Source organism: Rhinatrema bivittatum, chromosome 9 (genome assembly GCF_901001135.1).
Source record: "Rhinatrema bivittatum chromosome 9, aRhiBiv1.1, whole genome shotgun sequence".
NCBI lineage: Eukaryota > Metazoa > Chordata > Amphibia > Gymnophiona > Rhinatrematidae > Rhinatrema > Rhinatrema bivittatum.
Genome location: NC_042623.1, coordinates 106,128,534 through 106,150,759, shown reverse-complemented (window position 1 = coordinate 106,150,759; position 22,226 = coordinate 106,128,534). Strand labels below are relative to the sequence as shown.

The following is a 22,226-nucleotide window of genomic DNA, read 5'->3' as shown; positions in this document are numbered from 1 at the left end:
GTGACAGGCATTACATGAGCCTACTTATGCTATTGTGACATTGGCCTTGCAGGTATCAGTCCTGCCTTAATTGATTGCCCCTGAGGCACCTCTATGTAAGAGAGCGAAACTCGGCCAGAGTCGGGCATTATTAAAGGGCTTTTCCAACTACTGATTCTCTTTGTTTCTACTGCTATACAGCCAACTGGATCGGCTTCCGCTTTGCTTCTTGGGTCCACCACCACTAGAGGCCAGGCCAGCAGGGCCGAAGAGTAGAGAGACCTGTGCACCACCGCCGAAGAATGGAGATACGCTGCACGCCACTGCTGGAGGCCAGGCTGGCAGGGCCGAAGAGTAGAGAGACCTGTGTGCCGCCAGCGGGGCCGAAGAATGGAGATGCTGCACGCTGCTGCCCGTGGCTGAAGAGTGGAGAGATCTGCGCACCGCTGCTGGTGGGGCCGAAGAATGGAGACGTTGCGAGCCACTGCTCGAGGCCAGGCCGGCAGGGCCGAAGTGTAGAGAGACCTATGCACCGCCGCCAGTGGGGCCGAAGAATGGAGATGCTGTGCGTTGCTGCCAGTGGCTGAAGAGTGGAGACATCTGTGCACCGCCGCCGGCGGGGCAGAAGAATGGTGAGACACTGAGTGCCACTGCTGGAGGCCAGGCTGGCGGCTGAAGAGTGGAGAGACCTGTGCACCCCCACTGGAGGTCAAGCCAGCGGCGGCTGATAAGCGAAGGCCAGGCTTATTGGGCCAAACAATGAGAAGAGGTTCCATGTGAGCTTGTGCATGTGTGTGTGTGTGTGTGTGTGTGTGTGTGTGAGTGTGTGGTAGAATGGTTGCCTGGGTGCATGAGTGGCAGCTTTGTGTATGTGTGTGTAGTAGAATGAGTGCCTGGGTGCGTGAGTGGCAGCTGTGTGTGTGTGTGTGTGTGTGTGGTAGAATGCATACTTGGGTACATGAATGGCAGCTTTCTGTGTGTGTATGTGGTTGTTCAGTTGGAGTTAACAGTCTGCTTGGGATTAGCAATCTGTTGTTATTCAGCAGAGTTGGGGGTGGATCCTTGGACCGGTGGCAGATGACGACGCCCCCGGGGGAAGATCCCAAGAGGGACCACTGGTCAGGCTCAGAGTATGGAGACAGACACACACTAGTTCTTTTATTAGACAGTATACTGAACCACCAGAGGTGGCAGTAATGAGCTGAAATGCCCGGCTGGGCTGTAGTCCCTCAGATACTGGAACAGCGATCCCTGGAGGCTGAGCTGTAGAGAGACTGAAATATAGTGAGTAGGCAGGGTATGCAGAGTTCATGTACTGAGCCAGATGATAACACTCACACAATGTCTCATAGAAGCCCAGGAGCTGGAATGTATAGGCCCTCGAGGATCGAGTACCTGGTTCCAGGGAAAGCTCTGAGAGAGCTAAGATAACTCACTGATGTAGTTGGCAATGATGACTTCCAAGCAGAAGAGAGTACCGAGTAAATCTGGGAATGAGGGCCCTTGAGGAGTGAGTACCGGTTCCAGATTGTCCCCTGAAAAACAAAGGAGAGAGCGAGGCCCCCGAGGAGCGGGTAACCCTAGTAAGTCCGAGGAGGCAGAGTAGCTTAGGTAGAGTAACCCTTGCTAACTTGATGTGTTAGCAAATTCTAAGACCATCTAAGACCATCTTCGGGGGACGCCCCCAAGGTTCGCGCCATCGCCGGTACTTCAGTCGGGGCTGCGCCGCGCGCGCGTCCCTAGGCCTCCAAGAAACATGGTGGTTTGCAGCGTATAGCCGGTCTGGGGACGCTGGAGGACTTTGGCAGAACAACGCCGCAGCAGTCAATCTTCCCGCGGACGAAGAGGGAGGCGCCAAAGAGGTAAGGAGGGCGGAGAGAGGGCGTCAGGAACCGATGGACACAACAGTGGTAGAATGGGTGCCTGGGTGCGTGAGTGGCAGCTTTGTGAGTGTGTGTGGTAGAATGCGTGCCTGATTGCGTGAGTGGCAGCTTTGTGAGTGTGTGTGGTAGAATGCGTGACTGATTGCGTGAATGGCAGCTTTGAGTGTGTGTCTGTGTGATAGAATGCGTGCCTGGGTGTGTGAGTGGCAGCGTTGTGTGTGTGTGTATGTGGTAGAATGCGTGCCTGGGTGCATGAGTGTCAGCTTTGTGTGTGTGTGTGTGTGTGTGTGGTAGAATGCGTGCCTGGGTGCGTGAGTGGCAGCTTTGTGTGTGTGTGTGTGTGTGTGTGTGTGGTAGAATGCATGCCTGGGTGCATGAGTGGCAGCTTTGTGAGTGTGTGTGTGGTAGAATGCGTGCCTGGGTGCATGAGTGGCAGCGTTGTGTGTGTGTGTGTGTGTGTGTGTGTGTGTGGTAGAATGCGTGCCTGGGTGCGTGAGTGGCAGCTTTGTGTGTGTGTGTGTGGTAGAATGCATGCCTGGGTGCATGAGTGGCAGTTTTGTGTGTGTGTGTGGTAGAATGAGTGCCTGGGTGTGTGAGTGGCAGCTTTGTGTGTGTGTGGTAGAATGGGTGCATGAATGGAAGTGTGTGTGTGTGTGGTTGTAAGTGACAGAGTATGTGTGTGATTGAGAGAGAGAGACTGGTCAGAGGTGATGTGTTTTTGTGAGAGAGACAGACTGGTCAGGAAGATGACTGGTGTGTATGAGAGACAGAGACTGATCCGAGAGGTGACTGGTGTGTGTGTGTGTGAGAGACCGAGACTGGTCAGGGAGGTGACTGGTGTGTATGAGGAAGAGATACTAGTTAGGGAGGTCTGTGTGAGACAGAGACTGGTTGTGACTGGTTGTGGGCCCTAAGGAAGAGGACTGTGAGGACAGAGATTCAGCAGCCACTGCTGCTTCTGGTGAGTGCTATTGGCCTGGAAGGAAAAGGAGTAGGAGAGTAGCTGGAGAGGGTAAGTAAAGGTGGCTTTTTAAGTTTATTTTTCTTGACTGACTGCCATTTTAATTATTGGGTATTATGTGATATCCGCTGTTTTGAAATATTTTATTGATGTTTGGACAATTTTTAATAATTTTATGAGTTTTTAATTGTTGGATGTTATTCTGTTCATCAGCTGTTTTGTAACATTTATTAGTATAGTTTTACAATTATTTCTAAGTGGGTATCTATCTATAGCAGCTTGGCTTGCTCTGTTTTCCTAATAGGAGGTGTATTAGTGTTTAGGGCCTGGTTAAATATTTGTAGTGGTAGATTACTCTCTTTTCATAAGGAGGGGTATTGTGCCTGCCAGGTAAAGAGAGTTTGTTTTGCTTTTACTGAGATGTCATCAGATCAGAATATCTTTTTTTGTATGGTGAGTTGTATGGGTAATGCCCTAGTTCTGCTCTGCACCCATTTTTGGGGGTCGAGGGGGGTTCCTGAGGATGCAGAATGTATATTTACATTTTGCCCCATGACCGTCACATGTTCACTGTGTCAAGCATGTGAGAACCATCTGTCAGGTGTGCCCCGGCCGAAAAAAGGTTGAGAACCACTGGTCTAATTAATGTAATCTACATAAAAGCAGCAATCAAGAAAATGTCATAATTTATAAATATGAAGTAAAAAATGTTAGCTTTCCGCCAGCTAGTAGGTTTAGGAGAGTAAAGGCTGAAGTATTTTTCTTCATTAGAGGAGGACAATGCTCTTACTGGCTGAAAGTAAACTAATCTGCCAGTAAGATTGTAAGGCAGTTCTGGAAGCTGATGAAAAATACAATTTCAAACCTTTACAGCACTGCTCTTCAAAATATTTTCACTAAGCCCCTTTTCTTTTCCCTCTAAGCGGAAAAGGGAGATCATTTAGGGGGGGGGGGGGGAGCAAAAAGCTTTAAAATGTACTGACATAATTTATAACAGTATATGGTTCTCTTGTATTATCTCCTATGAGGACAATCGGTAAACAAATGTGACACTGGACATATCGTCGCTTTTCATTCCCTGCCTAGATGAGTAATGGCCATGATGCAGCTCTAGTCACCCCAGCACACTGCAGAATCACTGTCCTATTGACACTAACTAAGCCTCTTTGAGGGCGCTCTCCTTACAAACATGGTTACATTCTGGACCACACAGACTCCTGAGCAAAATACAGCTCCTGTGCACAACCCGGCACCGAAACCGAACATTAGATTTCAGGGCCGCTCTGGCCAGCTAGCTTACAAATTTTGCTTTACTCTAGAGATTACGGTCTGATTCCCAGAGCTGATACGGTGCAAGAAATACAACCATTGTTTTTTGGCAGTGACATTTCCTGAGGAAATAAAGGGACTAGAGGGATAAAATGAGATTGATTTTGAAACATTCAGCTGGCGTATGCCTTCAAATTGATAGCTGGCAGTTATAGATGTTCCAGAAAAGCAACTTGCCATTATCAGTGAATATTGCCGGAGGCACCGATAAAAACACCGGATATGGGGAAAGGTAACTAAAAGGATTTAACTAGTAATATAACCATGGGGACTATACGTAATAATGTCATTCTAAATGTATTTTCTTTTTGGTCTGTAATGGTGGTGAGTTAAATATATAAACAAGGATTCTGACATTTCTTGATTGGTCCATAAGGAATAATGTTTTTGACATACTATCATTCTGGGTTATATTTTTTCCAATTAGCATTCATAATCATTCCCTCAAAGAGTGGGCCATCATTCAGCCATAAACAGCAAAGCAGGAGGCATAGCAGCCTCTGTAACTGCCCTTGATGCCACTCTGTTTATAATTGATACTCAGCGATGGGAGCTCTGGAGCAGTTGGCATTCAGATTCCAAAAATTGTATATGACAGATGTAGACACCGTCATCAGAGAAAGCCAGCAGGCTCAGGTTGTTTTTCACACATCACAGCATAGAACACTGACAGCTTTCTACTCTACGAGCTATATGTTCTTTTATCACTAGTGGGCACCTCAGAATTAGATCTATCATCTTTTGGAATTTATTACTTTGTAACAGGCTGTCAACTTCATCAGGTGCTTGTTCCACAACTGAAGAGTGGATTCTTATTTGATGAATGTGAAGGAAGATAGCAAATTCAACAGTTCTTTTATAGAAAACTCTGTAAAAGCTGGTATGGTTAGTGTTGGTAGTTTTTTCCTCTTTTCTGGGATCAAATACTAGTATTTCGTATTCCATTACAATGTAATGGTGTCAGCTATTCTTCTGGATGTCAACAGATAACTGGATTTACCAGTTTACAATTGAGAAATTCCTATTTCAGAGCAGTCACTGAATATAGCGGATCCTCAGAAAAAGAAAGAAAAAAAACTATTGATCTTTAGGGATACAGGGATTATAAAATTTTCTGTGGAGAATAGCCATTTAAAGTTAGATTAAACTACCTTCTTAGCCTTAGAGGTGATCCCTCCAGAACACAGTTGATATGGTGATATGGGAACAGGGGAAACTGAAACATAAATCTATTATGAGTAAAAAAATAATAATGAACTGAACCAAGAAATTGGATTCCTGATGCATTATGAGGCCTTTAACTCCTATTCTCAATCCTGATGAGATGTGATCTAAACACTCTGTTCACAGCAATGCTAACACTTCCTATGACTAAGCTTGTGTCAGTCCTCTCTATTGATACTAATTCAGTCTTTACTGGATATCTCCTGATGACATGTTTGTGGGGATTTCTATCCCACAACATCCACTAAACATAAAACTTCATTTTTGCCAGTGCAGAGTCACTTCTGAAGAAAGGACCTGTGTGGTCTTAAAGGTTCAAGCACTACCATATCTTTTGTGTTGATCCTATAAATGGTAAAACAACCTGGTAAGAATCCTTTTATACCACTAAAAAGTCAACTCACTAAAGACTAGAGATGTGCAGCAGTAAGGACATTCGGTTTGGGCTTTGTTTTCAGCCCGCCACGGGAAATTTCGTTTTTCCCACAGTTCGGGCTTTTTTTTTGGGGGGGGGGTCCCCGATTGTCGGGTTAGTGCGCACTAACATTTTCGTTGTAATTGTCTAACTCGTCCAAAATGAACACACATCCCTACTAAACCCCACTATCACTTAGCATGCTAAAAGCCCCATACTTTTGCTGTCAGGAGGGGGCAGGTGAGAGAGGGATTGTGTGATCTGGAAATGCCTGCTTGTGATTTTGGGGAATTGCACTTTAGGCAATCTAACAGACTGCAGATACAGATACAGAGTCTGTACAGGCTAAAAGGCCTGATCTCCCTTCATAAAAAGCTTTTTTTTTACCACATGCACACTGTATCTATTTAGTATCATGGATTGGCTGTTAACACCAATAATAGTTTGCACATTAAAAATTTTAGCATGCTTCTTAATGATTCATCCCCTATGTGTTCTTGATATTTTAATTAATGTAGTTTGCCTCTGTATCAACTGTCAAATACTTGAATAAAATCCAAATGATAATATTGTTGCATCTTCTATTTTCCACTTTAAAAACATATATATTATTGAAAAATCTTATCAAATCTGACATGACTGATTTGCTCTGAATTCTTGCACTCAGCCCTTATTCTTCCACCTTCTGTGAAATACTCTCTCTTTCATTATTGAGTCAGAAATTTATTTGCGCTATAGACATCAAACTGGCAGATTGATTGGCACTTAGTTCAGCCCTTTTGCCTTTTTTTTTAAACCAAAAAGCCATATGAACCAATTGTTTTGGATAATCCTTGCCACTAAAGAATCTCTGAAAGCTATGCTTAATGGTTTTGATATCACCTAAGCTTTAGCAAGCAACCCTGCGTACAGTCCTTCATATCTTGAAGCCCTGCTGACATTTATTTCCAGGAGAGATTTCTTCTTATACCTTTAACGTTGTCTTTATCTTCCCTCCTTTAGGATTCAGATTATATTATTTTCTCTTTCATTTATAATACCTTATTATAGGCTGTATTTTAATGTCTTGAAACAGTATGTTTGACTAGGTTTTTGAAAAATGATATATATGATATAGAAGGCAAATCTTCCCAATAAAAAGATTGCACTGATGCTAGTTTTGCCCAGGAAGACCATTATACATTAGAAATGAGCTTCATTTTTCTGGCTCGGGTCAGGTTTCGGTTCGGGCGCTTCATGGGAAAACTCATTTTCCCACGGATCGTTTTTTGCCAAAAACGAAACTGGTACCTGAACCCGAAACCGGAAAAATGAATTAAAAAAACCCAAACACGAATCAGGAAAAAAACCGCAAATCAGGAAAAACCCCCACCCCAACCCTTAAATGTTACTTTCTTACACTCCCACACCATCCCAATCCCTCCCCATGACTTACTAAAAGTCCCTGGTGGTCCAGCGGGATCCCGCGAGCGATCTCACGGGACCAATGGCACCAGTAGCCCCTGTGACATCGTAAGGGCAAGGCTATCTGCGCCATTTTGAGTCACAGCAGGCCCGACAGCATGGAGGGAGATATCGCTCGCGGGACCCCGCGGGACCACCAGGGACTTTTAGTAAGTCTTGGGGAAAGATCAGGGTGGTGGTGGTGGGGGGGGGGGGTGTAAGAAAGTAAAATTTAAGGGTTGGGGTGTTTTTTGAATAAATTTGCCCCTCCCCCCGTACTAACCCGAAAAACGAATTTTTCCCGAAGCTCGGGGAAAATCCGTTTTGTGGTTCAGGTCCCCCCGAACCACAACGGATTAGGCAATTTTGTTGAAATTGTCTAATTCGTAATAAACGAATGCACATCTCTATTATACATACAGAAATCTTGAAGATGGCTAATCCAAGAGCATGTCACAGCCAGTTTAAAAAAGGCTAAGAAGCAGAGACTATAGACACATACTTGTAAAATGCGATCACCTTCTCGGATACGGCCATCTCTTGCAGCAATACTGTTTGGATCAACCTAAAAATTATATTAAAAACAATTCCAGTGTGAGAAATAAATTATTGAGATCTTTTACAGAAAAAGAACAGTAGATCAAAGATTAGAATGTACCATGGGAAATGTTTGTGTTAATAATGAGAAAATATTGCTTACAACAAGCAAATAAAGAGGGTCCAAATATTCAGCTATTTTTTCCAGAACTGTCAGATGCTTACATTCACATATCATATAGTACAATATTTATTGGCAGAATTTTATAGACTTGATAAAAATCAACTTTTCACCATGTGGATTTTTTTTAGCTTTTACCAATGAGCAAAACAGTAGTAGAGCAAATTCATGTTTAGAAAAATGCATGTTTTTATGTTTATCTTTACTTTTTAGGTGATTATAAACTATGAAGTCCATATTTGAAGGCATCTAGATAGATAACTCAGAAGATATCTGGCTAAATGCTTTCTTTAGAATATTTTGAGCACTTATTCAGTTAAACTTTAGCTGGATAATGTAGGAACATTCTGGGGGCATTTCTGTGAGGAATTAGGTTAACTGGATAAGTTATCTTATTTTTAGAGTTAGCTGGATAACATATCTGGCTGATTCTGGTCATGCTGTAGAGCTGCCCTAAAAGTAGCCAGATAGACTTACCTGGATATCTTTAAGATAGCAGTCTATATTCAATAGTGTGGCTGCACCACTGAATATCCTTCCAAAGTTAGTCAGATAAGTTTATCTGGCTACCTTTGTAACCCAGCTACTGATTGAATATGGACCTCTATATGACTATTTTTGTACGTATCATTTACATTTATGTGGAAATGCATTGAAATATCATGATTTCCAATCTAGCTTGTAAACCAAAAATGACTTGGTTCCATATGATTGCAACTGGAAACTATGGCTTAGATTCATCAAAATGTGATAAGTTTTGCATGAATAATGCCTACAATAAGGAAAAGGGGTGTAGCTATGATAATTTAAGAGTTACCATGTGCTTCACATTGGTACTTTATTGCACCTCACAAGTTGCTGAGAGAGAGAAAGAGAGAGAGAAAGAGACTCTGGGGTGATGCACATAGTAGCAAAGTCTTTATACCACTATAGGAGGGCCAGCTATTAACTCGAGGTGAGGTTTTAGTGGTGGTGTAGGGTTTTGGGGCCAGTTTTACATGCACAGTGAGACATACGAACAGCACAGTACACATCAGTGAAGATCTGACATGATTTGGAGTGAGGAAACACACAAAGATGAGATTTCTACAATGTTCTCTCACTCTAGTTTGATGGAAAGCTAGGGTGAGAGAACATTGTAGACATGGATGGAAAGCTAAGGCAAGAGATCACTGTAGAAATCTCATCTTTGTGAGACTTTTCTCATTCCAAATCATGTCAAATCTTCACTGATGTGTACTGTGTTGTTTGTACGGCTCACCCTGCATGTAAAACTGGCCCCAAAACCCTAGACCACCATCAAACCCTCACCTTGAGTTACTAGCTGGCTCTCCTATAGTGGCATAGAGTTGACTACTATGAAAGCCTTATAAAACGTCTCTCTCTCTCTCCAAAATGGAATTGCTATATTTATCACAAATCCTGCTTCAGGCTTAACACCAGGAATAAAAGTGTAGTATTTCAGGTGTAACCCTTTATACAGTGTGATCATGCCCCTTATTTCAGTGATCCCACCCCTTTCAAAAAATGTGCATTCACATTGCAATAAATATCAGAGCTCTAACACCTGCGATAACACATTTTGGTGAATGTTCCTGTAAGATAAAGAAAAACTTCAAAGAATTTTTCAAAGTCTTGAATTATTTTCTTAATTGGCCAAGCAAAATAGGGTAGTAAGCATAGCTTATAAAAGTGATTTGAAATCATGAATTTTTTTACCTATTTCTTTAGTGTATTTATTATGAACTTTACTGGACTATTTATTTTTTTCAATTAATCATTATTACATTTTAAATCAAATTAATGATATAAACTCAGTAATATCACAATATCAAAACTTATAATACAATACTGAAAGAAAATATTAGGTTGAATCAAATCCACATTACAATGGAAGACAGTATTCATAAAAACTTAAGAAATAACTAAATCCCAAAAGTCTATCCCAAAGGCTCAAATCATCAAATACATTTATCTGCTATAACGATGTTATAAATATGAGTTGAATCTAGAAAAACAAACTCATTACCCTAATAACTCATCACACATCTGCACAGAAACTTTAAATAAAAGGAAGTCCCTAAAGAAAGAACTTTAGATTTTAACTGAAGAAAAGCTTTCCTTTTAATTTGGCTTTCTCTGGCTACATCAGGGAAGACTTGAATTTTTTGCACACAAAATAAATTTCCCTTCAATTTAAAATACTGCTGAAAAACTACTTCCCTGTCAGTATCAGAAACAAAGGAATCAACTAAGGTAGCTCTGGTGGTAATATCATTTGAAGACAGAAGAAACAGAGAAGTCAGAGCTCAAGAAGGGGACCAGCACATCAGTAGCCCCTTCCTCAACATTCGAGACTCTCTTTTTATCAGACAAATAAAAATTATTAGACAACTGAATCATCTTGTCAAAAGAAAATTGTACAACCTCTATTATATATTTCCTAAACAAGGCATTCCCTGAAAATTAGTTTTAGGGAAATTCAGCAGACATAATTCCTAGAATGTAACTTATTCTCCACAACCTCACCTGGTCAATAGATCTCTGGAAACGGGAGTGCTGCCACGGGATTGGAGAAGCGCAGTGGTTGTCTCACTTTAGAAGGGTGGTAGCAGAGAGAAGGCTGGAAACCTCAGGCCGGTTAGCTTCACCTCAGTGGTTGCAAAAATAATGGAGACTCTGCTGAAGGAAAGAATAGTGAACTATCTACAATCCGGTGGATTGCTGGACCCGAGGCAGCATGGATTCAACAGGGGAAGATCCTGTTAGACAAATCTGATTGATTTTTTTATTGGGTGACTAGAGAATTGTATCAAGGAAGAGCCCTCAATGTAATCTATTTGGATTTCAGCAAAGCTTTTGATACTGTCCCGCATAGCTGGTTTGTGAATAAAATGAGAAGCTTGGGAGTGAGTGCCAAGGGGTGGCATGGATTACAAACTGGTCAACTGAAAGGAGACATAGTTTAATGGTAAATGGAACCTACACTGAAGAGAAAACTGAGTTAAGTGGAGTGCTACAGGGATCAATGTTGGGACTGGTTCTGTTCAATATCTTTGTGAGCGACATTGCAGAAGGGGTAGAAGATAAAATTTGTCTAATTGCGGATGATACTAAGATCTGCAATAGCGTGGACAGGCCTGAAGGAGTAAAGATAATGAAAAATGATTTAAGAAAGCTTGAAGAGTGGTCAAAGGTGTGGACGCTAAGACACAATGCCAAGAAGTGCAGACTCATTCATCTGGGGTGTGGTAATCCAAAAGAGCTGTATGTGATGGGGGTTGAAAGATTGATGTGCATGGACCAAGAGAGGGATCTAGGGGTAATAGTGTCTGGAGATCTAAAGATAGGGAAGCAATGTGACAATGCAATAGCTAAAGCCAGAAGAATGCTGGGCTGCATAGAGAAGAATAACCACTAAGAAAAAGGAGGCGATAATGCCCTTCTACAGGTCTTTGGTGAGGCCTCACTTGGAGTACTGTGTTCAGTTCTGGAGTCCGTATCTCAAAATGGACAAAGACAGGATAGAGGCAGTCCAGAGAAGAGCAAAATGGAGTGGGATCTTTATGAGAAGACCTATGAGAAGAAGCTGAAGGATCTGAATATGTATACATTTGGAGAAAGGCGGTGCAGGGGAGATATGTTACAGACCTTCAACAAATACCTGAAAGATTTTAATGATGCACAATCAACAACCTTTTCTGACGGAAAGAAATCAGTAGAACTAGGGGTCATGAAATGAAACTCCAGGGAGGTTGATTCAGAACCAACATCAGGAAATAGTTCTTCATGGGGAGGGTGGTGGATGCCTGGAATGCCCTTCTGGAGGAGATGGTGAAGATGAAAAAAGAGTGAAAAAATTCAAAGGGCAATGGATAAACACTGTGGATCCCTAAATACTACAGTATGTATAGGAAGAACTGAGTGCATGGTGGTAATTTACTGGTGTGGTGGTTACTACCTTTAACCAATAAGCCTTCATACTGTTGATGCAAATCAATCATCACACTCTCTGCTTCACCAGCAGGGGAAAAAGGGAATTGGATTCGTACAGCAACCAATGATGGCCCCAACATCTACGGTCTGGGGAAACAAATGAGCATGGTGGTAACTTGTTGATGCAGAAGTTACTACCCTTAACCAATAAGCCTGCTATTTTTGATGCAACTCAACATTGCTCTCAGCTTCAACAGTAAGTGGTAACAGAGAATTGGATTCAAACAGCAACTGAGGGCCTGACTTTTACGGTCTGGGAATATATTAAGAATGGGGGTAACCTGCACAGTGCAGCAGATGCTATCATAAGCTTGTTGGGCAGATTGGATGGACCATTTGATCCTTTTCTGTTGTCATTTCTATGTTTCTATGTTTATTAAATTGTCTTTAACACCAGCAGTCATACAGGATTGAAAGCTAGAAACTGTCTCAAACTGGGCTAATAAATTGGCTTCAAGTGTCCCAGTTCTAAATCAGACAATTTAGATGATACATTGGCAGAGTAAGCATACAATTGATGAACAGTGTCAGATAAGCTAGATATTCTATGAGATACAATGCTCCATATGTCATTAAGAGTAAAATTCTCAGTTTCAGTAACAGTTGATATGCCAGAGCACCCGACAGATTGGGGAGGCTGAACAGGAGCCGGAATACCAAAGGATCTACCCTGGCTAGACAAATTCATTGGCCCAGGTAATGATCCATCGGTCACTGAAGACCTTTCCACCAATGGGCAAGTCCCGGACAGTACTCTCTGATTATCCCCTGAGTCCTTCTTCAGGGAAAATATGGTAGGGTAAATAAGATTAGAATTTGGTAGGGATGTGAATAGTTTTTTGACGATTTAAAATATCGTCCGATATATTTTAAATCGTCAAAAATCGTTAGAAGCGCGATACAATAGGAATTCCCCCGATTTATCGTCAAAAATCGTAAATCGGGGGAAGGGGAAGGGCGGAAAAACCGGCACACTAAAACAACCCTAAAACCCACCCCGACCCTTTAAAATAAATCCCCCACCCTCCCGAACCCCCCCAAAATGCCTTAAATTACCTGGGGTCCAGAGCGGGGATCCCGGTGTGATCTTTTACTCTCGGGCCTGCGTGCGTTGTAGAAATGGCGCCAGCGCTACCTTTGCCCTGTCATATGACAGGTCAAAGGTAGCGCCGGCGCCATTTTGTTTTTTGTTCCCCGACGTCAGGAGCGTAGGAGATCGCTCCCGGACCCCCGCTGGACCCCCAGGGACTTTTGGCCAGCTTGGCCTCCTGCAGTCGAATCGTGTTGCCGTACGGCCGGCGCCATTTTGTACGGCAAAACGATTCGAGTGCAGGAGGTCGCTCCTGGACCCCTGCTGGACTTTTGGCAAGTCTTGTGGGAGTCAGGAGGCCCCCCAAGCTGGCCAAAAGTCCCTGGGGGTCCAGCGGGGGTCCGGGAACGACCTCCTGCAGTCGAATCGTGTTGCCATATGGCCGGCGCCATTTTGCGCAAAATGGTGCCGGCCGACTTAATATCGCCGACTTAATATCGCCATGATATTAAGTCGGAGGTCCCGAAGAGTAAAAAAAGTTTAAAAAAAAAAAAAATTTGAATTCGGCCTGCGGCTGTTGGGCTGAAAACCGGCGTCCGGTTTCCGAGCCCGTAGCTGTCAGCAGGCTCGAGAACTGATGCCGGCAAAATTGAGCGTCGGCTGTCAAACCCACTGACAGCTGCCGCACCTGTCAAACAGGTTACTACTGCGCCGCCTAATTTGCATAGTGAATCGCGCGCACCGGCGAGGGGTCGGTGCGCGCGCCGGGAGAGCGGGCGTACGTCGCTCTCCTGCAGACTTTACTGTATCGGCCCGAAAGTGTGCTATCTTAGTGCTTCACATAGGTATTACCACAGAGTGTGAAAGGTCCACCTAGTTACTCGAGGTGAGGTTTAGGTAGGAGTGAGGTTTAGGGACCACTTTGACATTCAGAGTGAGATGTACGAACAGAACAGAACACTCTTGTGAAGATTTGATGTCCTTCGGAGTGAGGAAACTCACTCAAAGTTGAGATTTGTACAATGTTCTCTCAACCTAGCTTGATGTTACCCAGGTAGAGAGTCCATCAAGCTAGGCTGAGAGAACATTGTACAAATCTCATCTTTGGTTGAGTTTCCTCACTCCGAAGGACATCAAATCTTCACAAGAGTATACTGTTCTGTTCGTACGTCTCACTCTGAATGTTAAAGTGGCCCATAACCCCTACACTCCTACCTAAACCTCACCTCGAGTAACTAGGTGCGCCTCATATAGAAGTATTAATACCTAACTACTATGAGGGCCTTATAGCTAGTCTCTCTCTCTCTCTCTCTCTCTCTCTCTCTCTCTCTCTCTCTAGGAATTGTGGTACTTATCGCAAAGTGTGAAAAAACCATATCGCACATCTTAATGAAAAAGGTGTAGCTAAATACTGTGCGATATGGCTTAGCAAAGCCAGGCCAGAAATCCCATTCCTCCCCTTTTATAATTTGTTAAGGCGTTTTTCGCATGTGAAAATGCCATATAGCACTTAGATAAATGACCCCTTTAGAGAGGTTTCTGTTATTTTTGTATTCAGAGTTACCTACAATGGTGAAATAGCACCATGCACATGTTGATCCATGGGCCTATGCAGCAGTGTAGAGACAGTGGAAGAAGCTGTTCTTTTCCCTTTCCTCTTCTTCCCCATCCTCTGGGATCAAACTGGCATAAGGGGTACGTGGCTTAGGCACACCAGTGATGGTGCGCTGCTCGGCACTGCTTTTAAAATGCCCCCACATCCCAATGAACTTGGCGTTGAGCTGGCCTGGATGTTGTCTGTGGTATTGTAGCATCTCTGGAAGCCTCCTAAGGTCCTGGGCAGAGATAAGATTGACTGTCCCACTTTTCTCGTTCAGTGCCGCTTTTTAAAGGCCCCTATGCCCAAATGGACTTGGCGTTAAGATGCCCTGGATATTGTCTGCAGCGCTGTAGCCTCTCTGGACGCCTCCCAAGTTTCCAGGCAGAGATAAGACGGCTGTCTGCATAATGGACTATTTCTATATTTATTTACTTTTGCAAAATATCTATCAAAAATTATCATGATGTTCCTTAATTTCTTTCACTATTGTTTTAAAAAAGAATAAAAATTAGCAAATCACTCTTCAGAGCTTACATGACTTTTTGCTGAATAGTAGGCTTAGGTTAAATTTGGTTTATCTTAAATTAGCTTAAACGAAATAGATACAGGGTTTTATTAAAGGTTAATCGGAGTCACAATATCTTAGCTATGAGTAATGACTCACTGTTTACAGGGGTGAAACCTTTCACCTGATGGTAATCTTAAATCATGTGTTTCCTCTTGTCATCTAAAGAGCTATTTTTCAGGCAAAAGATTTTGAGTGTAACAGGTTACTTCCTGTATAGATGAAAGATACTATTCTCTCATAATGTGCTATCACAGAAAAAAAAAATCTTCTGGTATTTAATTGGCAATGAAAGACAATGTAGTTGTCCTCTGTATAATAACAAAGAACTGGGCAATAACTTTCAAACCAGTGTGAGTGCGCACATTTGCAAGCATACATTGGCCTGCGCCTAAGTACATGGCCATTTTATAACAAATGCGCACATGTTGTAAATTAGCCTGGCCTTGCGCACATGAGCACCAAATTTTAAGTGGACGCTTAAATGTGTGCGCAAATCCCACTCCTACCACATAAATCAGGGGATTTTAAAAGGGATGCATGCCAACACCATTCCCAGTTTTGCCAGTTGTCTCCAGTTCACCCAATTAAGAGATAGGTCCTCCAACTCCCCCAGTTTGATAGCTTTCACACCCTCTAGTTAGCCTCGACCTTTAAAACCCTGCAAATCTGCTTAGTTTTCTTTCTTTTTAACTTATAGGTCATCCATAGCAGAAGTAAAGTTACGTGGCAGGGGGTCTCGGTGTGCGCTGGGTCTCGTCAGTATTTATGCGCACATCTTAGGTTCACGCTCTGAAATGCCCATGCCCTGCCCAGACCATGCGCATGCCCTGCCCTTTCTCTGAAAACTTTTGAGATCTGTGCATTGTGGGAGATACATGCCTATCGCTGTGGCTTTTAAAATCTGCTCGGCATGCGGAAGACCGACTTCTTCATGCATCCCCTAATTAATATGCATGTTGGCCTTTTAAAATTCACTTCTGTGATTTCAAAAGAAAAAAACAAAACATCTTTTTAATTTAATTAAATTAAATTTAATTTAATTAAAGTTACAAGTGATTCAGATCTACTACTGAGATTTTCAAGTAATTCTGATAGTCAAAACATCCAAAACTATCAAAGACTACACAGATCCTATTTCAAAACTGTTTGCCCTTTAGTTTAGTTTAATTTATTGATTGGCTGCTATTCTGTGAAATAGAATAGAAAAGGTGTTTGATGATATCCTATAGTTACAGAGTCCTGGTCCATCTGCATTTCTGTAAGCTTCTCTTGATGATATACCTGGCCAGGTCTACTTTACTAGTAACCTCATGTTTGCAACAGGATAAGGATCTAGCTTTAAAAAAATATTTTGCTTCAAAATTTTTTTCCTTCTGTGAGCAGAGAATACAAATAATTTCCTGATGTGTCCTGAGCCACTCGGGCTTGACAGAACCAGTTTCTTTTAGTAAAGCAATGTGTATTGGACATCTGAGCTATATTCTTTTTGAAATGTCCATGCAAATACTAGAGATGTGCATTCATTTTTGCATTTTTTGGGGAGCCCAAAAACCGATCGGGAATTTCCCGATTTTTCGCGAAAATTCATTTTTCGGATTAGTGCGCACTAACAGGAGTTAGTGTGCGCTAACAAAAACTAACAAAAAGTAACAAAATCTAACGGTTTTTGTTAGTGTGCATTAACGGGGAGTTAGAACGCACTAATGGGAGTTAGTGCGCAAACTCAAAAAACGATTTTTCGCGAAAAAAAAGATCCAAACCGCAAAAAAAACCCATTTCCTGCGGCAGCCAAAAAATGAAGAACGACACGAACACAAAAAACGATTCACATCTCTAGCAAATACCTGCTTTCTTATCAAAATAATACATTTTCATTCTCAGACCCACTTCACCTAAAATCTTTTCTTCTTCATAAGGCTGCTGGGAGCTGAATTTATGTCCCTTAACAATCAGCGTTAGTTGGTATAAATATTTTTCAATCCTCCTTTTCTCTATCATCTATTGTAGATTTTCCATCTTCTCCACCCCCCTTTTCTTGTTTAATTTAACAATGTGGGTTAGTTCATACCAAATTATTATTTTTTTTTTGTATTGGAATTGGTTATGAATCCATGGTTATTTATTTTTGATAGTAAAAATAGGAAATTCAATAAAGATTAAATTAAAAAAAAAAAAAGCTGTTTGAAAGAATGGAAATGATGAGATATCTACCATGGAGCCAGAGGCAAAGATAAAGAGATAGGTAAAGTTTTGGGAAGATGCTGTATGTCACTTTCACAAAAAGTAAAAAATGCAGTCAATAGCTTTGAAGAATGTACCTCATACAATTTGGATTGTACAGCCACACAAAGCAGCACAACTAGATAATACAGGAAAAAGCAAACTGGGCCGAACAATTCTGTTTTATATTGCCAATGGATGCAGCTGTGCATGTGGAAAACTTTAAAAACTCAGTCGATTTAAGGATTAATGAGCAGGAAAACACTCATATAATTGGTTTGGTTTACTTGTCACTTGCTGTGTATTCCTTTTATTGTACTAACCTTTAAAAAAAAATAAAGTGAGCAGAAACGGGGGTAGGAGGCAATAAGTCCCCCACAACAATATGAGAATGCTTTATAATTGTGTAACTGGACAGTAAATCTCTCTCTCTCTCTCTCTCTCACTATATATATATATAGATAGATATATTTTAGAAGGAAATAGGGCACGGTGTATTTACAGCTGGAAGTTAGATCACACAGCAATCAACTTTTTTCCATTTTTCTATCCATCCACTCACTATCTACTAACTTTAATTATACATTGTTTTAGTTAGGATCAAATCAGTTACATTCCATAATGTTTTAAACACCGATGATACTAAGGGGCTGATGCAATACAGTGCGCTCAGCCGAGCGCACTGTTTAACCCGCTGTCGGACATGGGTTAAATAGGCGCTAATCCACCCCCTAATGCAATAGGAGAATTAGCAACTTTTTAACGCACGTCCAACATGGAGTGAATGAGTTAGCACTCATCACATGCAAATGCATGTGAATAAGGCTATTACTCATTCACTCCAAATGCAAAAAGATAAACTCGGTGGACATTTTCATTTCTGGCAGACAGGCAGGTTATGAAAACCGAGGCCGAGTTTACCAGCGTCGGTCTTCATAACCGGCAGCTGTGGCAGGTCACGTTAGCAAGGAGGCACTAAGGTCGCGCAAGCAACCCTAGCGCCTCCTTCCTAGCGCGACCCCCTAATTTACATATTGCATGGCACCCCTTTGCAGGCGCCATGCGTGCATTAAGAAAGCAGGTGCTGAAAAGGCAGCGCCCGTTTTCCGTGACAATTATTGCATCGGCCCCTATGCAAATAACAGAAAGAGATAAAACAATGTAATGATATGTGACTATAATGAGTGACGGATTTAGGGTTTTTGCTAATCCAGGTGTTGAAAGATTCCTTTGTTTGCACCTTAGCTTCCATTATTAAGACTTCACTTTCAGAAGGTATCTTACCCATTCCTTCTGAAAAGGTCATAGTTTGTCCTATATTAAGAAGTCATCAATTGATGTTATTGACCCTGCTAATAATTGACCAATCTGTAAGTCTCCTTTTTGAATAAACTGACTGAGAAAGTTGTACTCAAAGCAGCTCCAGAAGTTTCTGAAAGAATGCGATGTGACTTGGATGGAAAGATAGCCATGATTATGATCTTTCTTGACATTTCCTCAGCCTTAAACCACACTATCTTATTGAACCATCTTCAGGGGTTGGGCATTAGTCAGGTAGTGCTTAAGAGGGTACTTTTGTAACATCCCATGTATGGCTAAAGACTCAAAGCAAATTTATGTTCAGAAAGCCTGTTTTGAAAATGTGCAGGTGTCTTGGTACACATGTAAATAAAATGTGCAGAATATTATACTTGCAGCTTTTTGTCTGCAACTTTCTACATGTATATTTATGTGCATGCTATTGAACATTGAAAGTAGGCATGTAAATGCATTTCCACTCCAAATCTGCCTCCCTGGAACACATCTTGCTAGTGTGGGTACAAGTACACTCAAAATGCCATTTCATGTATACTTTTACACCCAACCCTGTAACTGATGTCAAAGCACCATTTATATGCATAAAACCAATTTTTATGTGCTTAAGTCACTCTGAAAATCAAGCCCTGAATCGTTTGCTTCCTTTCTATCAGGAATAAGCAGGTGAAGCTAGGTCATCAATGTTCATCTTGGCACTTTTTGCCATTTAGAATGCTGCAGGGATCTTTTTTATTAGTGGTATTGTTTAATATGCATCTACAATTACTGGGAAAGCTATTATCACTGGATGTGTACTACACAATGTACACAAATGATATGCAGCTATTCCTACCCTGCTTTCCAGATATAGCATCTGTCTTGGTTAAAAAGTCAGATTCTATTCAAGCTTTTAAGGCTTGGATGCAATGTAGTAAGCTAGCTCACAATTTAAAAAAGACAGAGGCCTTCTTGGTAAGTTGGTTTTCAACAGTAGACTGTACAGTATCTTTGAAAACAAAGGAGATTACCCACCCAGTTCAGGCTAAAATTTGCATCCTTGAGTCTTTTTCAATTTTCCCCATACATTTAAGAGTCAACCTTCTTTAAATGAAGACTAGTGAGGCATCTGAAGTGAATTCTGATTGCCAGAATATCTCCTAAGATCACTTCAGTTGATCTGAAAGGCTGTGGCCAGGCTGATCATGGGATGTGGCCCACAAGATCATATCGCTCCATGCTTGCATTGGCTTGTAATTGACCATAAGATCAGATTTAAGGTAATTATGCTTGTTTTCAAAGTCATCAAAGGGGAGGGGCCCTAGTTTCCTTAGGATGGTCTTGAGGATGCATCCAATTACTCAGCTATTGCACTCCTTGGGAAAATTATTATTGTCCATTCGCTTGCATATTTATTTATTTATTTAGAATTCTTATATACCGACATTCTTGTATCATTAACAAATCATATCGGTTTACAATACAACAGAACAATCGCGGCTAAGGCGTTACATTGAAACATATTGTCTAATAGAATATTAGACAATTAATAGAATATTAGACAATTAGACAACTATACAGTCACAAATTCTTTATAAAACACTCTCAATCATACATAAGAGTCTAGTAAATTCCAACCTCAACTGGCTTAACCCCCCCTCTTACCTCACACCGCCAAGAGACCTACACGCCCAGCCCTCCAAGGAACACTCCATGCCCAATCTATTAATTCTTTTAAACTCTCCTCCACTATTAACAGAGCCTTTTCTCTTGCCGGCCCCACCATATGGAACTCACTGCCCCATGATATCCGCATAGAGACCTATACCCCCACTTTCAAAAAGAAACTTAAAACCTGGCTCTTTCAGCAAGCCTACTCCATCTCACCCCCTATTACATAAAACCCCCCCTATGAATGTTATACTGATATCTTGGTATGAACGCCTTTATGTCTGCTGATTTTGTACTTTGCACTATCATGTATATAGTTATAGTTATATTCCATAGCATCTACCCATTGATGCCTGTTATATGTAAGGGCTCCTCCCATAAATTATTTATATGTTGCCTAGTTCATCATATTATATTATGTTATCTGTTATATGTACGGGCACTGCCCAATGGTTTTTTGTTCACTGTGAACCGATACGATGTGCGAACGGATATCGGTATAAAAGAAATGTTAAATAAATAAATATATATATAAAACAACATAACAATAGCAGCTAAGGCGTTACATTAAAACATAGCGTCTAAGAGAGTATAAATATGAAAACAAGTGAACAATTCAAATAAAACGTAAAGGGGACCCTAGAGGACATAGGCACATTGAAACTTTAAAGCCATGATAGAAAACATTAGCATTAACACCTAAGTATAATAGTTAGGGTTACCTTGGCAAAAGAAGATGACACAGGGTGCGAAAGGAGGGACAAGGGGAAAGGGTAGAGATAAGGAAAGATGCTTGGCCCAAAAACAGAACTCTTTTTTCTCAGTGGCTGGGTCTAAACTATGGAATGCCCTCCCACATGCAGTTAGGTAAGAGATCAATTATTTTGATTTTAGGGGAAAAAAAAAAAATCAAAACTTTCTATTTTGTTCTGGTGTTTTGGGATCCTAGTCAATTTTTTTCACTGTTTTTGGCTTTGTAAGGATTTTTTTTAGGGGTACAATAGGCAGAAATAGACTTTATTTTATAGAGTTTTGTGTTTAAATATGTCCCTCCACTGACCGAACAAATTTTAGTCAGGTAAATCATTAGCCAGATAAAACTTAGCTGTATAAAAAAAAAAAAAGTCAATGTAGGGCTGTTCTTGGGACGGGTAGCTGGGTAGTTCTGAATATCAGTGCAACCCAACTAAGTTTAGATGGCTAAGTCTGGAAAGTATTCCAAAAGTTATCCAGGTACTTGTACCTGGAAAGCTTTTACCTTAACTGGCTATATTCAAAATATGGCAGGTTAAGTAGCAAAAAATATAAAATTAGATAAATCCTTACAGGCCAATAAGCCCGATCCTCCCATCCTTGCACTCTGCATAATTTTTAAAAATGCCCGATTCCTCCCTCAAGCAAAGACAAAATGCTATGGGCCATGGCCTCTCCATCCTCCTTAATTTGCCAATTAAAGCAGGCTTTGAGCCCTTTCCTACCCCCTACCATCCCCAGCCCATCCCCCTCTTCCATCCCCACCCCAAGCTGAACCATCCTATCCCACCTGGAACCCCCCCCACCAAAAAAAAAAAAACAACACAGGGCTGCTAGAAGCATGATACAGTCATACCACTCCATGCAGCTGTTGCTGTCAGATAGACATCTAAGGTTTTGAGATCTTATGTATCTGGAGTTTTAGTAGAGGAATTAGACATGGATATATTATCAAATATTTGTCTGTGTATCCAGGTATGAGATGGCATAAACTTTGAAAGGAATTAAACAAACCATACTCTCCCTGCTAATTTAGCAAAGCAAACTACACTTCAGTGCCTTTGTTGGCACAAACTGCAAATTCTTTAAATCCAAGTTATGTTCTACTGTTACTTAAAGATGCAGTTGTTAAACCAATTAAAA

General features: G+C 41.4%; 1 protein-coding gene across 5 annotated transcripts in view; it reads right to left on the bottom strand.

Moving 5' to 3' along the window:
* The window catches only part of PDZRN4 (PDZ domain containing ring finger 4), a 940,417-nt gene that overhangs the window by 91,289 nt on the left and 826,902 nt on the right, over positions 1-22,226 (bottom strand). For 4 of the 5 annotated variants that reach the window (XM_029616542.1, XM_029616541.1, XM_029616544.1 and 1 more), the window contains one exon: positions 7,737-7,799. The exons of the other annotated variant lie outside the window; for it this stretch is intronic. In XM_029616542.1, coding sequence (XP_029472402.1) covers positions 7,737-7,799 — 63 coding nt within the window. The remainder of the gene's footprint in view (positions 1-7,736; positions 7,800-22,226) is intronic. 5 annotated transcript variants of the gene reach the window in all.